We start from the raw sequence: 18,539 nt of genomic DNA on the forward strand, positions 1-18,539 counted from the left end.
TTTAAACGCATATGTGATGCTGAAAATCCTTACACACACACACACATACACGTTCTCAGGCCTCATTTCCATATAACTGTTACACAAACACACTCAATCGACTCCGTTTGTATCGGACAGTCTGTAGTGTGGTTTATTTATTCATTTCTTTGCGATATCGCTGGAGTTTGTGGTTATTTCATAGCGTTTATGTGTGATTAGCGCAGCGGCTAACGTGTTAGCCTGTTAGCATACAATGTTTTCACTCCATTTCCGCTCGGCTTTTATTCACGTTTGTGAAGTAAATCTAAAACAAATCAGACTTTGTGTTTCAGTAAATGTTTATCACATAAAAGTTTAATTGGGATGCCCTACATTTGTCTGATGTAGCATGTAGCTGTGGGCTAGCTTATATTGAGACATGCTGCAGGTGGGAAAGACATGATTATTATTAGTTATTTTTTGTTTTTGTTTACATCAAACAATAAAAGGCCAAATCGTGTGAGCAATCTAAATATTTTTTCTTTACTTCTAGCACTGTTCAGTGTTTGGGAAAGGTTTATCCTAACACTTCTGAATATAGAAGTTTTGCAGATAGTTATTTTGTAATTATTTATTGGATGGAAAATTTGGTAAAACTTTATTTTACAGTGTCATTGTTACATATCTTGTGTCAAAAGTTGTAAAGATAACCGTACATAGTACTAAAAACTTGCTTTAGAAGAGTTTTGAATGGCGAGGGGTGATATAATTGGTTTCTCATAACTCTTTAGGATATAATTCAGCTTCATAACGCTGTTTCTCATAACTCTTTATGATATAACGCTGTTTCTCCATCACAGAAAGGCGAAGATGAGTTCGGGAAGGTGGACGCCATCGTCGTGTCTGTTGGAGTCGATGAGGAGATCGTCTACGCCAAATCCACAGCGCTTCAGGTGCAATAAAACACCCTAATAAAATCATCATTACATGATCACCGCTCAATAATCATAATCAATAATCGTCATGTTGTGGTTTCTCTCTGGCAGACGTGGCTGTTTGGCTACGAGCTCACCGACACTATAATGGTGTTTTGCGAGACTAAGATCACGTTTCTGGCCAGTAAGAAGAAAGTGGAGTTCCTGAAGCAGGTCGCCGTAACCAAGGGCAACGAGAACGCCAACGGGATTCCTCCAATCACGCTGCTCGTCCGGGAAAAGGTATCGCACGCGATTGGACGAAAAACTGACGTCGCGACATTTCGTCTTTCCAGCGATATATAAAACAAAGATGACTTTAATAGCTGTATTTGGACAGAATAAATCATTCTAGAGTTATGTATTTTTTTAACTTGCATAATAATATATTATATATACTATACATTAAAAAAAAGTTACTTTTTGCGCTGATTTTTTTAAATAGCAAAACTTTTTAACATGATTAAAACATGATTATTTGGAGTGTGGTTTCCAAGAAAATATTATATTTCAGTTTTTCTACACTTAATTCAATGTTCCTCGCTGTTTTTTTTTTTTTTTTGCGTGAAATGTATTCGCAATTCCATTGTGATTTTGTTTCAAAGTAAATCCTTCTTTTTTTTGTAGTGTTAAAAAATATTTTCACTTGAGTTTTCATATGCCACATAAAATGTGAAAGAATATAAAATATTGTAATTATATTGTGATTATTATTAGAAAGAAAAATTGTAATAGCACTATTTTTTTATTTCACTGTAAAATGATGATAATTAAATGATAATAAAAATATGCGCTGCTGATTTCAGAGTGAAGCTCGGCACTGTGTTCGTTTACACGCATGAAAACACTCTGAAAAACGCTAGTGCTTATATTAAATTAAATCAGTCTGTGTTTTGACAATCACATTAGCCATATATGTGTGTGTGTGTGTGTATTATATATCAATATTTCGACATGTCATGCAGCCACATTTGCAAATATCATCCTTTACAAACTAGTGTTTATCTGATGGACACATCATCGATCTGCAACGTGTTTAACGTGTCTGAATCTGATTGTGTGACAGAGCGAGAGCAACAAGGTGAACTTTGAGAAGATGATCGAAGCGATTCGTGGGAGTAAAGAGGGCAAGACGGTCGGCGTGTTCATCAAGGACAAGTTCCCCGGAGAATACATGAAGAACTGGAGCGACATGATCACGGCCGAGGGCTTGGAGAAGGTCAGATCCGGTTACGCCGCCTTTATCTACAACACTGCATTTTTAAATCACACACAAAACAATATTTTAATCAGTAGTGTTATAATATTATTTAAAAACTGTTATTTTTATATTTTCAGTTTTAATTTTAGTTCAAGTTTTGTTCTTTTGTTACCATATCATGCCGTACTAAACATTGAGATTGAGATCGTCATGCTGTTGTTGTGATGAAATAACTTAAGGATGCTCGATATATCGGCCACCATATCGGTATTAAGATATGTTCATTTTTAATATTATCGTTTTCGGCCCGATATATTAAAGCGATAAATAATGTATTATTTCCTTCAGCTGAGACTCTTCAGATGCGCACTGTTCAACATGATAAATTAAATTGTGTGAAATATGATTGAAATCACTTCAAAAAAGTAAAAAATACAGTAAAGTAGTGCAAGTCTGTCATATCAGCTACATGAAATTATCATGAGAACGTTATAATTGTGTGTTTAGGACATGGATTTGAATGGTATATAAACATATGGACTTAGATTTATCAGCCAATATATCAGTTATCGGCTTTCAAATATAAATAATTATCGGTTATCGGCATCCAAATATAAAGAATTATCGGTTATCGGCATCCAAATATAAAGAATTATTGGTTATCGGCATCCAAATATAAAGAATTATCGGTTATCGGCTTTCAAATATAAAGAATTATCGGTTATCAGCTTTCATATATAAATAATTATCGGTTATCGGCATCCAAACATAAAGAATTATCGGTTATCGGCATCCAAATATAAAGAATTATCGGTTATCGGCTTTCAAATATAAAGAATTATCGGTTATCAGCTTTCATATATAAATAATTATCGGTTATCGGCTTTCAAATATAAAGAATTATCGGTTATCAGCTTTCATATATAAATAATTATCGGTTATCGGCATCCAAACATAAAGAATTATCGGTTATCGGCATCCAAATATAAAGAATTATCGGTTATCGGCTTTCAAATATAAAGAATTATCGGTTATCAGCTTTCATATATAAATAATTATCGGTTATCGGCTTTCAAATATAAAGAATTATCGGTTATCAGCTTTCATATATAAATAATTATCGGTTATCAGCTTTCATATATAAAGAATTATCGGTTATCAGCTTTCATATATAAATAATTATCGGTTATCAGCTTTCATATATAAAGAATTATCGGTTATCGGCTTTCATATATAAAGAATTATCGGTTATCAGCTTTCATATATAAATAATTATCGGTTATCGGCTTTCAAATATAAAGAATTATCGGTTATCAGCTTTCATATATAAATAATTATCGGTTATCGGCTTTCAAATATAATGAATTATCGGTTATCGGCTTTCAAATAAAAATAATTATCGGTTATAGGCTTTCATATATAAATAATTATCGGTTATAGGCTTTCATTTATAAATAATTATCGGTTATCGGCTTTCAAATATAAAGAATTATCGGCTTTCAAATAAAAATAATTATTGGTTATTGGCTTTCAAATAAAAATAATTATCGGTTATCGGCTTTCAAATATAAAGAATTATCGGTTATCAACTTTCAAATAAAAATAATTATCGGTTATCGGCTTTCATATATAAATAATTATCGGTTATAGGCTTTCATATATAAATAATTATCGGTTATCGGCTTTCAAATATAACAAATTATCGGCTTTCAAATAAAAATAATTATTGGTTATTGGCTTTCAAATATAAAGAATTATCGGTTATCGGCTTTCATATCTAAATAATTATCGGTTTTCAAATATAAATAATTATCAGTTATCGGCTTTCAAATATAAAGAATTATCAGTTATCGGCTTTCGAATATATAGAATTATCGGTTATTGGTATTGGCCTAAATGTTCCTATCTGTTTACCCCTGAACTGAAATGTCGCGACGGCTCTTGCGTTGGCGTGTCAGGTGGACATCAGCACAGTGGTGGCGTATACGATGGCGGTGAAGGAGGACGGAGAGCTGGTGCTCATGAAGAAAGCGGCCGCCATCACCAGCGACGTCTTCACCAAGTTCTTCAAGGAGAGAGTCATGGAGATCGTGGACGCCGACGAGGTTTGTTCACGCAACAACACGCGCTTTATCCTGCGTAACGCAGATTAGGGGTGGGCGCTATACCGGTATGAACGTGAATACCGGTATTATGTTGTGCCATGATATGGATTTTGCGATACCGAGGATACCGTATTCATAAATTCAAATTTTGCAGTTATATTGTTTTGTTCAATTTGGTAGCCTACTCTTTACAACTGTTAACACTAATGACGATACAGAATCGAATAAGCTGTTTAAGGAAGTGGCTGATTTGGCGCTTCATATGCGTGAAGTTGCTGAGGCGATTAACCGCTGTCCTGTGACGCCTTCAATGAAGGACCGTAACGTAGAACACATCGCTAGTGCTAAGCGGCTGTTCATAAAGGATGCATCTTTTGCGGTGGAATGGGAAATAACAAGGTAATGAGACGCAAGTTTGACTTTTAACTGGAGCGCAGCATTTTTAGAATGCCGTTTCATTTGCGAGACGCGGGTGCAACACCAAAACAAGTTCGTCAAGCACAAACAAACGTTAAAGTTCCAGGCTACTGTATGTTTGAGATGTCATGTTTTCATGAAGGTTGAAAGCTGCTATTATTATCTTTGTTTTTACAAAACATTTACTGCTAATAATATTATCCACGTGGAGACATTTCCCCGCAATGTAACGTTAGGCTATGAATAACAGGACACGACACACACATAAGCGCGCGCATACACACGACACACACATAAGCGCGCGCATACACACACACTGGTCCACTATCTTTGTTGGGACTCTCCATAGACGTAATGGGTTTTATACTGTACAAACTGTAGGCCTTTATTCTGTCTCCTTACACTAATGAATTAGTTTGTATGAAAATTCATTGTTTTTTTCTTGTCTACTTTTAAGTTCTATTTATTTGGTGCTTTGTTCAATCTCAAACCATTATTTTATGTTTATTATTAAGATGTCTGCACAAGAGTTAACTGTAATCTGTGCAAACATTAAACTTAAATTAAACGTCTCGCTTTGGTCTACACTGGAAGTGTTCTGCTCGCTCTGCTAAAGCTAAACTATTATTACTAAAGCTGAAACTAAATAAAATAAAAACTATATAGAAATGTGTTAGCAAAATAAAACTAAATAAAAACTAACAAAACCATTAATGAAACTAGCTAAAACTAAACTGAAATTTAAAGCAAAATTGAAAACGATATTAAAATAAAAACTAATTTAAAAAAGCAAAACTATAACAACAGATATTCCCGGCGGAGACAGAGCACACCCGAAGACGGCTCTCACTCAGAAATCAATAAAGTCTTCATTCGCTGCCGGTTCTCATTGACAAGACGAGCAAAAAGTGGAAAGACATAACAAGTGCATTCAGGCCTACCTCATGTTGCACGTTTGCACTTTTTGAGAAAAAAAATGGCACAATAAAAAAACAAAAAACATTTCAGGTCTATGTCCAATGAAATGCCTCACCTTTTTCTAGTTATCTACTGTTAAAATACATTTTTTGCCTGTAATTTAACTAAGGTGTACTAAAATGTGATTCCAATTTTTTTTTCTCATATCGCGATATAATATCGATATCGTCCGGACAGTGAAAAATATCGTGATATGAATTTTTGCTCATATCGCCCACCCCTAACGCAGATGTCCTGAGTACTGTACGCTTGCAGTTCCTCTGGTTTGCTGAATGTGATAGATGAACTTGAGATGAACATGATTATTTCATATTTTGTTCTGTATGGATATACATTATTAATTTTATATGTGCAGGTCTTGAATTTGATTTTAAATATTCTACCAGATACACTATGTACAGTCAAACCAAAAATTATTCAGACACCAGATATCATTTTTGATATTTTTTCCCTAGTGTGTGCAGGACACTATAGTTCATTTATGTAAGTGAGGAGAGCAAAATAAAGTAAACTGACATATTATACCCATGACCAGCTTTAAAGGTCGACTACTGTATATCAATGGTTATGTATTGTACTGATGCGTATGCTAACGGTTAGCTGTGTGTGTGTGTGTGTCCATCAGAAGGTGAAGCACAGTCGTCTGGCCGAGTCGGTGGAGAAGGCCATCGAGGAGAAGAAGTTTCTGGGCGGCGTCGACCCGTCCACCGTGGAGATGTGTTACCCTCCCATAATCCAAAGCGGCGGAAACTACAGCCTCAAATTCAGCGTCGTCAGGTGAGACGTTCTAGTCGTTTTCTTCTGAAGCTACGCTAGCTTAGATGCTAAATCATAGGCGTAGCCATGGGTGTGCCAGGGTCGATATTGTTCAAATATCATTAATATGCCCGATTAATTGCAATTTCCATGTAATCGCACGTAAACCGGTTTGGCTTATCGCGATTATGAAATGGCAATGCTGTGATGATTAGTCATGTGCAGCGTGTCAGTGAAGCGCGGCTCACTCTGAAGCACTGCGAGTTTGAGACACTTATAACGTGCGTCTGAAAAAGCATATATGCATATTGCTCTATACTCACTTCATCGGGACAGCTGAGCTCCTGTGAGATGATGCGCTTCTCACACAGAATACGGCAGTCGAGTGTTTATTAGTCGTGTTTCATCAGAGCGTTTCAGTCCTCTGTTTATTCAGATACAGCGATAGAGGTTTCCTGGAGTGATGTGTGTTATCGTACTTCTGCGGCGGGGCGTGTGTGTGTGTTAGACTCGAGACTGGTGTTCAGAGGGATATTTGGTGTGTGTGTGTGAGAGAGAGAGACTGGTGTTCAGAGGAATATTCACTGTGTGTGTGTGTGACACTGGTGTTCAGAGGGATATTTGGTGTGTGTGTGACGCCCTCTAGCGTTCAGAGGGATATTTGGTGTGTGTGTGTGAGACGCCCTCTCAGAGGGATATTTGGTGTGTGTGTGTGAGAGACACTGGTGTCCAGAGGGATATTTGGTGTGTGTGTGTGTGTGTGTGACGCCCTCTAGTGTCCAGAGGGATATTTGGTGTATGTGTGTGAGACACTGGTGTTCAGAGGGATATTTGGTGTGTGTGTGTGTGTGACGCCCTCTAGTGTTCAGAGGGATATTTGGTGTGTGTGTGTGTGTGTGATGCCCTCTAGTGTTCAGAGGGATATTTGGTGTGTGTGTGAGAGACACTGGTGTTCAGAGGGATATTTGGTGTGTGTGTGTGTGACGCCCTCTAGTGTTCAGAGGGATATTTGGTGTGTGTGTGTGAGACACTGGTGTTCAGAGGGATATTTGGTGTGTGTGTGTGTGTGTGATGCCCTCTAGTGTTCAGAGGGATATTTGGTGTGTGTGTGTGTGTGACGCCCTCTAGTGTTCAGAGAGATATTTGGTGTGTGTGTGTGTGTGTGAGACGCCCTCTCAGAGGGATATTTGGTGTGTGTGTGTGTGTGATGCCCTCTAGTGTTCAGAGGGATATTTGGTGTGTGTGTGTGAGACACTGGTGTTCAGAGAGATATTTGGTGTGTGTGTGTGTGAGATGCCCTCTAGTGTTCAGAGAGATATTTGGTGTGTGTGTGTGTGTGACGCCCTCTAGTGTTCAGAGGGATATTTGGTGTGTGTGTGTGAGACACTGGTGTTCAGAGAGATATTTGGTGTGTGTGTGTGTGTGACGCCCTCTAGTGTTCAGAGGGATATTTGGTGTGTGTGTGACGCCCTCTAGTGTTCAGAGGGATATTTGGTGTGTGTGTGTGTGTGACGCCCTCTAGTGTTCAGAGAGATATTTGGTGTGTGTGTGTGAGACTGGTGTTCAGAGGGATATTTGGTGTGTGTGTGTGTGTGACGCCCTCTAGTGTTCAGAGAGATATTTGGTGTGTGTGTGTGTGTGACGCCCTCTAGTGTTCAGAGGGATATTTGGTGTGTGTGTGTGTGTGTGACGCCCTCTAGTGTTCAGAGAGATATTTGGTGTGTGTGTGTGTGTGACGCCCTCTAGTGTTCAGAGGGATATTTGGTGTGTGTGACGCCCTCTAGTGTTCAGAGGGATATTTGGTGTGTGTGTGTGAGACACTGGTGTTCAGAGAGATATTTGGTGTGTGTGTGTGTGTGACGCCCTCTAGTGTTCAGAGGGATATTTGGTGTGTGTGACGCCCTCTAGTGTTCAGAGGGATATTTGGTGTGTGTGTGTGTGTGACGCCCTCTAGTGTTCAGAGAGATATTTGGTGTGTGTGTGTGTGTGTGACGCCCTCTAGTGTTCAGAGGGATATTTGGTGTGTGTGTGACGCCCTCTAGTGTTCAGAGGGATATTTGGTGTGTGTGTGACGCCCTCTAGTGTTCAGAGGGATATTTGGTGTGTGTGTGACGCCCTCTAGTGTTCAGAGGGATATTTGGTGTAGTGTGTGTGTGTGTGACGCCCTCTAGTGTTCAGAGGGATATTTGGTGTGTGTGTGAGACACTGGTGTTCAGAGGGATATTTGGTGTGTGTGTGTGTGTGACGCCCTCTAGTGTTCAGAGGGATATTTGGTGTGTGTGTGACGCCCTCTAGTGTTCAGAGGGATATTTGGTGTGTGTGTGTGTGACGCCCTCTAGTGTTCAGAGGGATATTTGGTGTGTGTGTGACGCCCTCTAGTGTTCAGAGGGATATTTGGTGTGTGTGTGTGAGACGCCCTCTAGTGTTCAGAGAGATATTTGGTGTGTGTGTGTGTGTGTGTGTGTGTGTGTGTGAGACACTGGTGTTCAGAGGGATATTTGGTGTGTGTGTGTGTGTGACGCCCTCTAGTGTTCAGAGGGATATTTGGTGTGTGTGTGTGAGACACTGGTGTTCAGAGGGATATTTGGTGTGTGTGTGTGTGATGCCCTCTAGTGTTCAGAGGGATATTTGGTGTGTGTGTGTGTGATGCCCTCTAGTGTTCAGAGGGATATTTGGTGTGTGTGTGTGTGTGACACTGGTGTTCAGAGGGATATTTGGTGTGTGTGTGACGCCCTCTAGCGTTCAGAGGGATATTTGGTGTGTGTGTGTGAGACGCCCTCTCAGAGGGATATTTGGTGTGTGTGTGTGAGAGACACTGGTGTCCAGAGGGATATTTGGTGTGTGTGTGTGTGTGTGTGACGCCCTCTAGTGTCCAGAGGGATATTTGGTGTATGTGTGTGAGACACTGGTGTTCAGAGGGATATTTGGTGTGTGTGTGTGTGTGACGCCCTCTAGTGTTCAGAGGGATATTTGGTGTGTGTGTGTGTGTGTGATGCCCTCTAGTGTTCAGAGGGATATTTGGTGTGTGTGTGAGAGACACTGGTGTTCAGAGGGATATTTGGTGTGTGTGTGTGTGACGCCCTCTAGTGTTCAGAGGGATATTTGGTGTGTGTGTGTGAGACACTGGTGTTCAGAGGGATATTTGGTGTGTGTGTGTGTGTGTGATGCCCTCTAGTGTTCAGAGGGATATTTGGTGTGTGTGTGTGTGTGACGCCCTCTAGTGTTCAGAGAGATATTTGGTGTGTGTGTGTGTGTGTGAGACGCCCTCTCAGAGGGATATTTGGTGTGTGTGTGTGTGTGATGCCCTCTAGTGTTCAGAGGGATATTTGGTGTGTGTGTGTGAGACACTGGTGTTCAGAGAGATATTTGGTGTGTGTGTGTGTGAGATGCCCTCTAGTGTTCAGAGAGATATTTGGTGTGTGTGTGTGTGTGACGCCCTCTAGTGTTCAGAGGGATATTTGGTGTGTGTGTGTGAGACACTGGTGTTCAGAGAGATATTTGGTGTGTGTGTGTGTGTGACGCCCTCTAGTGTTCAGAGGGATATTTGGTGTGTGTGTGACGCCCTCTAGTGTTCAGAGGGATATTTGGTGTGTGTGTGTGTGTGACGCCCTCTAGTGTTCAGAGAGATATTTGGTGTGTGTGTGTGAGACTGGTGTTCAGAGGGATATTTGGTGTGTGTGTGTGTGTGACGCCCTCTAGTGTTCAGAGAGATATTTGGTGTGTGTGTGTGTGTGACGCCCTCTAGTGTTCAGAGGGATATTTGGTGTGTGTGTGTGTGTGTGACGCCCTCTAGTGTTCAGAGAGATATTTGGTGTGTGTGTGTGTGTGACGCCCTCTAGTGTTCAGAGGGATATTTGGTGTGTGTGACGCCCTCTAGTGTTCAGAGGGATATTTGGTGTGTGTGTGTGAGACACTGGTGTTCAGAGAGATATTTGGTGTGTGTGTGTGTGTGACGCCCTCTAGTGTTCAGAGGGATATTTGGTGTGTGTGACGCCCTCTAGTGTTCAGAGGGATATTTGGTGTGTGTGTGTGTGTGACGCCCTCTAGTGTTCAGAGAGATATTTGGTGTGTGTGTGTGTGTGTGACGCCCTCTAGTGTTCAGAGGGATATTTGGTGTGTGTGTGACGCCCTCTAGTGTTCAGAGGGATATTTGGTGTGTGTGTGACGCCCTCTAGTGTTCAGAGGGATATTTGGTGTGTGTGTGACGCCCTCTAGTGTTCAGAGGGATATTTGGTGTAGTGTGTGTGTGTGTGACGCCCTCTAGTGTTCAGAGGGATATTTGGTGTGTGTGTGAGACACTGGTGTTCAGAGGGATATTTGGTGTGTGTGTGTGTGTGACGCCCTCTAGTGTTCAGAGGGATATTTGGTGTGTGTGTGACGCCCTCTAGTGTTCAGAGGGATATTTGGTGTGTGTGTGTGTGACGCCCTCTAGTGTTCAGAGGGATATTTGGTGTGTGTGTGACGCCCTCTAGTGTTCAGAGGGATATTTGGTGTGTGTGTGTGAGACGCCCTCTAGTGTTCAGAGAGATATTTGGTGTGTGTGTGTGTGTGTGTGTGTGTGTGTGTGAGACACTGGTGTTCAGAGGGATATTTGGTGTGTGTGTGTGTGTGACGCCCTCTAGTGTTCAGAGGGATATTTGGTGTGTGTGTGTGAGACACTGGTGTTCAGAGGGATATTTGGTGTGTGTGTGTGTGATGCCCTCTAGTGTTCAGAGGGATATTTGGTGTGTGTGTGTGTGAGACACTGGTGTTCAGAGGGATATTTGGTGTGTGTGTGTGTGATGCCCTCTAGTGTTCAGAGGGATATTTGGTGTGTGTGTGTGAGACGCCCTCTAGTGTTCAGAGGGATATTTGGTGTGTGTGTGTGTGTGTGTGTGTGTGTGTGTGAGACACTGGTGTTCAGAGGGATATTTGGTGTGTGTGTGTGTGTGACGCCCTCTAGTGTTCAGAGGGATATTTGGTGTGTGTGTGTGAGACACTGGTGTTCAGAGGGATATTTGGTGTGTGTGTGTGTGATGCCCTCTAGTGTTCAGAGGGATATTTGGTGTGTGTGTGTGTGAGACACTGGTGTTCAGAGGGATATTTGGTGTGTGTGTGTGTGATGCCCTCTAGTGTTCAGAGGGATATTTGGTGTGTGTGTGTGAGACGCCCTCTAGTGTTCAGAGGGATATTTGGTGTGTGTGTGTGTGTGTGTGTGTGTGTGTGTGAGACACTGGTGTTCAGAGGGATATTTGGTGTGTGTGTGTGTGTGACGCCCTCTAGTGTTCAGAGGGATATTTGGTGTGTGTGTGTGAGACACTGGTGTTCAGAGGGATATTTGGTGTGTGTGTGTGTGATGCCCTCTAGTGTTCAGAGGGATATTTGGTGTGTGTGTGTGTGAGACACTGGTGTTCAGAGGGATATTTGGTGTGTGTGTGTGTGATGCCCTCTAGTGTTCAGAGGGATATTTGGTGTGTGTGTGTGTGATGCCCTCTAGTGTTCAGAGGGATATTTGGTGTGTGTGTGAGAGACACTGGTGTTCAGAGGGATATTTGGTGTGTGTGTGAGAGACACTGGTGTTCAGAGGGATATTTGGTGTGTGTGTGTGAGACACTGGTGTTCAGAGGGATATTTGGTGTGTGTGTGTGTGTGTGTGTGACGCCCTCTAGTGTTCAGAGGGATATTTGGTGTGTGTGTGTGAGACACTGGTGTTCAGAGGGATATTTGGTGTGTGTGTGTGTGATGCCCTCTAGTGTTCAGAGGGATATTTGGTGTGTGTGTGTGAGACACTGGTGTTCAGAGGGATATTTGGTGTGTGTGTGTGTGATGCCCTCTAGTGTTCAGAGGGATATTTGGTGTGTGTGTGAGAGACACTGGTGTTCAGAGGGATGTGTGTGTGTGTGTGTGTGTGTGTGAGATGTCCTCTAGTGTTCAGAGGGATATTTGGTGTGTGTGTGTGAGACACTGGTGTTCAGAGGGATATTTGGTGTGTGTGTGTGTGATGCCCTCTAGTGTTCAGAGGGATATTTGGTGTGTGTGTGAGAGACACTGGTGTTCAGAGGGATATTTGGTGTGTGTGTGAGAGACACTGGTGTTCAGAGGGATATTTGGTGTGTGTGTGTGTGATGCCCTCTAGTGTTCAGAGGGATATTTGGTGTGTGTGTGAGAGACACTGGTGTTCAGAGGGATGTGTGTGTGTGTGTGTGTGTGTGTGAGATGTCCTCTAGTGCAGTGGTTCTCAAAGTGGGGTCCGCGGACCCCTGGTGGTCCGTGAACTATAGCCAGGGGGTCCGCGAAATAATTTATAACAGCCTACCGTTTTTCCCGACTATAAGTCATCTTTTCTTTAGCATCTAAAAACTTGCTATTTATTCCAAAGTGACTTATATAATGCATTTAATGTCAAATAATAAAAAAGTAGGCTCTTAAAGGTTTCTATAGATAGATAATCTATCTATATTTCTTATGTCTGTGCGTCAAGTATTCGCTGTATTTTGGTCGATTTTTGGGCACGTGCGCCAGAAAGGAGACGGAGACGGCAGAACGCGCATCCTGTCTTGTTCTTTATTTTTAAAAGGCATGACATTTTGTAGTCATTTTTAATGTATACACAAATAAAAAATAGACACTTTGCCGTTTTGAATGATGTACTCTTATCTTTATGACCACACCACTGCTGAGGAAAAATCCAAGTGTTCGCGCCGGCGTCTCATGTGCGCGCACAATATGTCAGTTCTAGCACTGCTAATTTGACATCAAAACCTGTTCATTATCAAAATAAAATACTCACCGAACTTATAAAAAGTTCTGCTTAATTTAATTTGTCTGTTGCAGTTGTACACTATGAAGGCAGTGACGGTCAATCATATACTGTCGACTTGCTGTTGTTCCAATCTCATTTCTCCAAATGTGAAGATGCTGATACGTGTAGGCCTATATTGGGACTGAAGCATGAAGCTTTCTTTACATAAATAGTTAAGCTTCCAAATGTTAGGCTACATCGCAAATATGGAAACTTTGGACCGAATGAGAGATGCACGAGCCCAACGTCTGCAGTTTCAGTTTCGATTCAACTTAATTAGTTTAGACTTGATGTTTTAAATAAATGTTGTCTGTATACTATTATTATTTGTATTATTATCTATTAATAGTATTATTTTTCATTCTTGTTTTGTTCTGAATACCATTAATTTAAGGATTTGCTGTGGAGTGAGGGGAAGTATGCCTACTACGCCTCAAGAGCGCAACAAAGTATTACACACTCAGGTCCAACTTATTTTCTGGAGAATACAGTAGGCTAAATTATAAATTTGTGCATAGGGACAGGGTCGTATACCCACAATTGAGGTCCCTGAGGTCCGGGCCTCTGTAATTTTTCTATGTGTATAATGAAAGTTGTGAAATAATTGCCTAATATTAACTCTAATTTGGTGCTGCAAGGATATTAAACATCGCGATGATAACTGACCTTCTCATCTGAGCGGTTTCAGCAGACTAACACCGCTCGTCAATGTCAAAATGTTTGAGTCGGAGATTAAATCAAAGTAGGCGGGCTTATGTTCACAGAAGCTGCAAGCCGAGCGCGAATTTCCGCATGACGCTTCAGTTATTCGGTCATAAAGTGCGAGATAAGATGTAAACCGCTAAACTAAACAGCTGTTTTAGATAGAAGTTTTAAACAAACGACAGAAACAATCAGTTTGCAAAGTATCAACCGGGAAAGGAAATATAGGGGATAGCGGGGCACAACGTAAATCCCAGTTGTGCAAGTGGGTCATGTTGTCACACTGCGTTACAATGAATATGTTTTGAACTATGTTGTATAGCTGTGTGTTCGTTGTCAAACTCAAAAATTAGTTTATTTTTAATTGTTTTAAAATGCCATTATTTTATATGAAAAAGTTAATAATTGTATTTTATTGAGAAAATATTTTTGTTTGTCTTGTATATTTGTTTGATTAGATCAGATAACATTTTAATCTGTCATATGGTCATGTTACCATGTGCCCCACCTATGGGACATGTTGTCACATTGCACTTCCATTCTTTCTGGGTATATCAAGAAAAAAGTACAATTTTTGGCCTTAAAAACACCTTAAAATGCACGTGTAGATCAAGAAAATCTAAAATTCCTCGGGGGGGGGGCATGCCCCCGAACCCCCCTAGCAAGTTCACTTTTGGGACCTCAGTAGGCTATTTAGAAATTCCTGCATATGACCCTGGGTGGAGACTATTTGTGTCAAAATATTTCATTAACCACTCCCACATTAACTTTAGGCTCAGTCACTGTTATAAATATGAGGGGGTCCTTGAAAATGTTTTTCCCCTGTAAGGGGTCCCTGGCTCCAAAATGTTTGAGAACCCCTGCTCTAGTGTTCAGAGGGATATTTGGTGTGTGTGTGAGAGACGCCCTCTAGTGTTCAGAGGGATATTTGGTGTGTGTGTGTGTGTGTGTGTGTGTGTGAGACACTGGTGTTCAGAGGGATATTTGGTGTGTGTGTGAGAGACGCCCTCTAGTGTTCAGAGGGATATTTGGTGTGTGTGTGTGTGTGTGTGTGTGTGTGTGTGAGACACTGGTGTTCAGAGGGATATGTGGTGTGTGTGTGTGTGTGAAACTCTGCCAAATCGTGTGCGGTTTCATTGCGATTAATTGTGCAGCCCTAGAATAAATTATATTTACATCCTTTTTGGGGTTTTTTTTCAGGACAAGTGAATGGCTGATTAAATGTGGCACACGCAGTTCTTCTTATTCTCTGTTCTGGCTCCGCTAGTGCGCTAAACGTCTGTGCCTCTCTCTCTCTCAGCGATAAGAACCACATGCACTTCGGGGCGATCACGTGCGCCATGGGGATCCGCTACAAGTCGTACTGCTCGAACCTGGTGCGGACGCTCATGGTCGACCCGCCGCAGGAAATGCAGGACAACTACAACTTCCTGTTGCAGGTGGAGGAGGAGCTTCTGAAAGAGCTGAAGCACGGTGAGACGCTCCCTGGGATACGCTTATAAAAGAGATTTATATTTTATTTGTTTATTTTTTATTTATTTTGAAAAAGTAATGATGCTGAAAATTGAGCTTTGATCACTGGAATAAATTACATTTTAAAATATCTAAAAATAGAAACAGGTTTTTTAAATGTCATAATATTGAACAATATTAGTTGTTTTTTTTTAAATCAAATAAATATTTAAAAACATTAAAAATCGTACCGATCTCAACTTTTGACTGGTAGTGTAAATATTCCAGAAAATACGGTATATGTTTGTGTGTGTGTGGAGGAGTGTTATAATCTGTGTGTGTGTGTGTGCATCAGGTGTGAAGCTCTGTGACGCCTACAACACTGTCCTGGACTTCGTCAAGAAAGAGAAACCAGACCTGGTCAGCAAGCTCACGAAAAACCTCGGGTTTGTGTCTGAAACCCTCGGGATGTGTTGTGTGTTTGTTGCCACTGTAAATGTGTGTGAAATGAGCCTCGGTCACGGCCTCGGTGTGTGACGCGTGTGTGTGCTGCAGGTTCGCCATGGGGATTGAGTTCAGGGAAGGATCGCTCGTGCTGAACGCAAAAAATCAGTTCAAACTGAAAAGAGGTGAGTGTGTGTGTGTGTGTGAATACTTATCAGGCTTCCAGTTATCTGTATTGTACAGTATTTTGTTGGGGTGCTCCGATTGGCCAGCCGATAATCGCTTTGGGAAGTTTGATCATAAACCGATCTCATGCTGAAGACGCATAAAGACACAAAAACGAACACTACCAAAACCAAATTGCGCTAAAATGGTCAAACACACACAGGCATGTACAAAATTAGCGTTTTGATGAGTATGCATGTAGAAATATGTGTAACAGTATATTAGATCCGTGCGTTCGGTCTTAAAGTGACAGCAGCCTAATAATCCTGCTGTCTGTTATTGTTTGGTTAACATTAATGACACTCTGTGACTAACTTTTGTAACCTTAATTGTAAGGATTAATCTGCATTTAATTTATTCAGGGAAGAATTTTTACATTTAATTCCTTATTAAATTTCTTTACTATTTCTTCCCTCAATGCAAATGTTAAACATACAGAATAAATAAACAGTGCTTTAGGTCTATTACATTTGATTTATGCTACTGCTTGTAAATTGCTTATTTGTTCTTATTTTATTACTGACTGTTTACTTGTCTTGTTTGTGAATTCAGTTCACAGTTATAAATCAGGCTTGTGCAGTGTGTGTGTGTGTGTGTGTGTGAAGTTTCTGCTCAAAATACCCCACAGATATTTTTATATAGTATGTTAAAATTGTCACTTTGTGAGGATGAGCAGCAACCCACTGTTTTTGTGTGAGTCCCTTTAAATGCAAATGAGCTGCAGCTCCCGCACAGGGGGCGGAGCTTCAAGAGCTTGTGTTCTTTTACCTCACACACACACTGAACATTTAAAAAACTTTTAGCCTTTTATGTTCAAACCGGAGTCAGACAATGATAGAGAGACTCAAGAAGTGACAGCATTTCTAAATGGTTAATTGATGAATTTATGTTGCTGATCTGTAGTTATCTTCTAGTCGTTGATTAGCATATTCTGTCAATCTATAAATCGTCTTCCGGGGGTGGGGTTTATGTAAATTTTAGGGTTTATGTCACTAACCCGGGAGGAAGCTCGTGTAGTTCTACCAGCTGTTTGTTGTAGTCCTTAAAGTGATTTCTGTAAAAGCAAATCTCTCCTTTTGCTTTGAACTTTGAGCGTCGTAACTTTGCAGATGTTGTTTATTCTCAAACAGCCACATTACACACTAACTACAGCCACATTACACTCTAGCTACAGCCACATTACACTCTACAGCCACATTACACTCTAACTACAGCCACATTACACTCTAACTACAGCCACATTACACACTAACTATAGCCACATTACACACTAACTGCAGCCACATTACACACTAACTACAGCCACATTACACACCAACTACAGCCACATTACACTCTAACTACAGCCACATTACACACTAACTACAGCCACATTACACACTAACTGCAGCCACATTACACACCAACTACAGCCACATTACACTCTAACTACAGCCACATTACACACCAACTACAGCCACATTACACTCTAGCTACAGCCACATTACACACCAACTACAGCCACATTACACTCTACAGCCACATTACACACTAACTACAGCCACATTACACACTAACTACAGCCACATTACACACTAACTACAGCCACATTACACACCAACTACAGCCACATTACACTCTAGCTACAGCCACATTACACACTAACTACAGCCACATTACACTCTAACTACAGCCACATTACACACCAACTACAGCCACATTACACTCTAGCTACAGCCACATTACACTCTAGCTACAGCCACATTACACACTAACTACAGCCACATTACACACCAACTACAGCCACATTACACACTAACTACAGCCACATTACACTCTACAGCCACATTACACACTAACTACAGCCACATTACACTCTAGCTACAGCCACATTACACTCTACAGCCACATTACACACTAACTACAGCCACATTACACTCTACAGCCACATTACACACTAACTACAGCCACATTACACTCTAGCTACAGCCACATTACACTCTACAGCCACATTACACTCTAACTACAGCCACATTACACTCTAGCTACAGCCACATTACACTCTACAGCCACATTACACTCTAACTACAGCCACATTACACACTAACTACAGCCACATTACACACTAACTGCAGCCACATTACACACTAACTACAGCCACATTACACACCAACTACAGCCACATTACACACTAACTACAGCCACATTACACACCAACTACAGCCACATTACACTCTAACTACAGCCACATTACACACTAACTACAGCCACATTACACACTAACTGCAGCCACATTACACACTAACTACAGCCACATTACACACCAACTACAGCCACATTACACACCAACTACAGCCACATTACACACCAACTACAGCCACATTACACACTAACTACAGCCACATTACACACTAACTACAGCCACATTACACACCAACTACAGCCACATTACACACTAACTACAGCCACATTACACACTAACTACAGCCACATTACACACTAACTACAGCCACATTACACTCTACAGCCACATTACACTCTAACTACAGCCACATTACACACTA

General features: G+C 41.0%; 1 protein-coding gene across 1 annotated transcript in view; it reads left to right on the forward strand.

The window, feature by feature from the left end:
• Positions 1 to 18,539, forward strand: part of supt16h (SPT16 homolog, facilitates chromatin remodeling subunit) — a 41,290-nt gene that overhangs the window by 400 nt on the left and 22,351 nt on the right. Inside the window, exons 2-9 of the mRNA XM_056235690.1 lie at positions 822 to 914; positions 1,008 to 1,178; positions 2,002 to 2,154; positions 4,095 to 4,241; positions 6,262 to 6,413; positions 15,176 to 15,348; positions 15,683 to 15,773; positions 15,883 to 15,956. Of these exons, the coding sequence (XP_056091665.1) occupies positions 822 to 914; positions 1,008 to 1,178; positions 2,002 to 2,154; positions 4,095 to 4,241; positions 6,262 to 6,413; positions 15,176 to 15,348; positions 15,683 to 15,773; positions 15,883 to 15,956 (1,054 nt within the window). The remainder of the gene's footprint in view (positions 1 to 821; positions 915 to 1,007; positions 1,179 to 2,001; positions 2,155 to 4,094; positions 4,242 to 6,261; positions 6,414 to 15,175; positions 15,349 to 15,682; positions 15,774 to 15,882; positions 15,957 to 18,539) is intronic.

This window comes from Rhinichthys klamathensis, unplaced genomic scaffold (assembly GCF_029890125.1).
Source record: "Rhinichthys klamathensis goyatoka isolate OS25496 unplaced genomic scaffold, OSU_Roscu_1.1 h1tg000429l_1, whole genome shotgun sequence".
Lineage (NCBI taxonomy): Eukaryota > Metazoa > Chordata > Actinopteri > Cypriniformes > Leuciscidae > Rhinichthys > Rhinichthys klamathensis.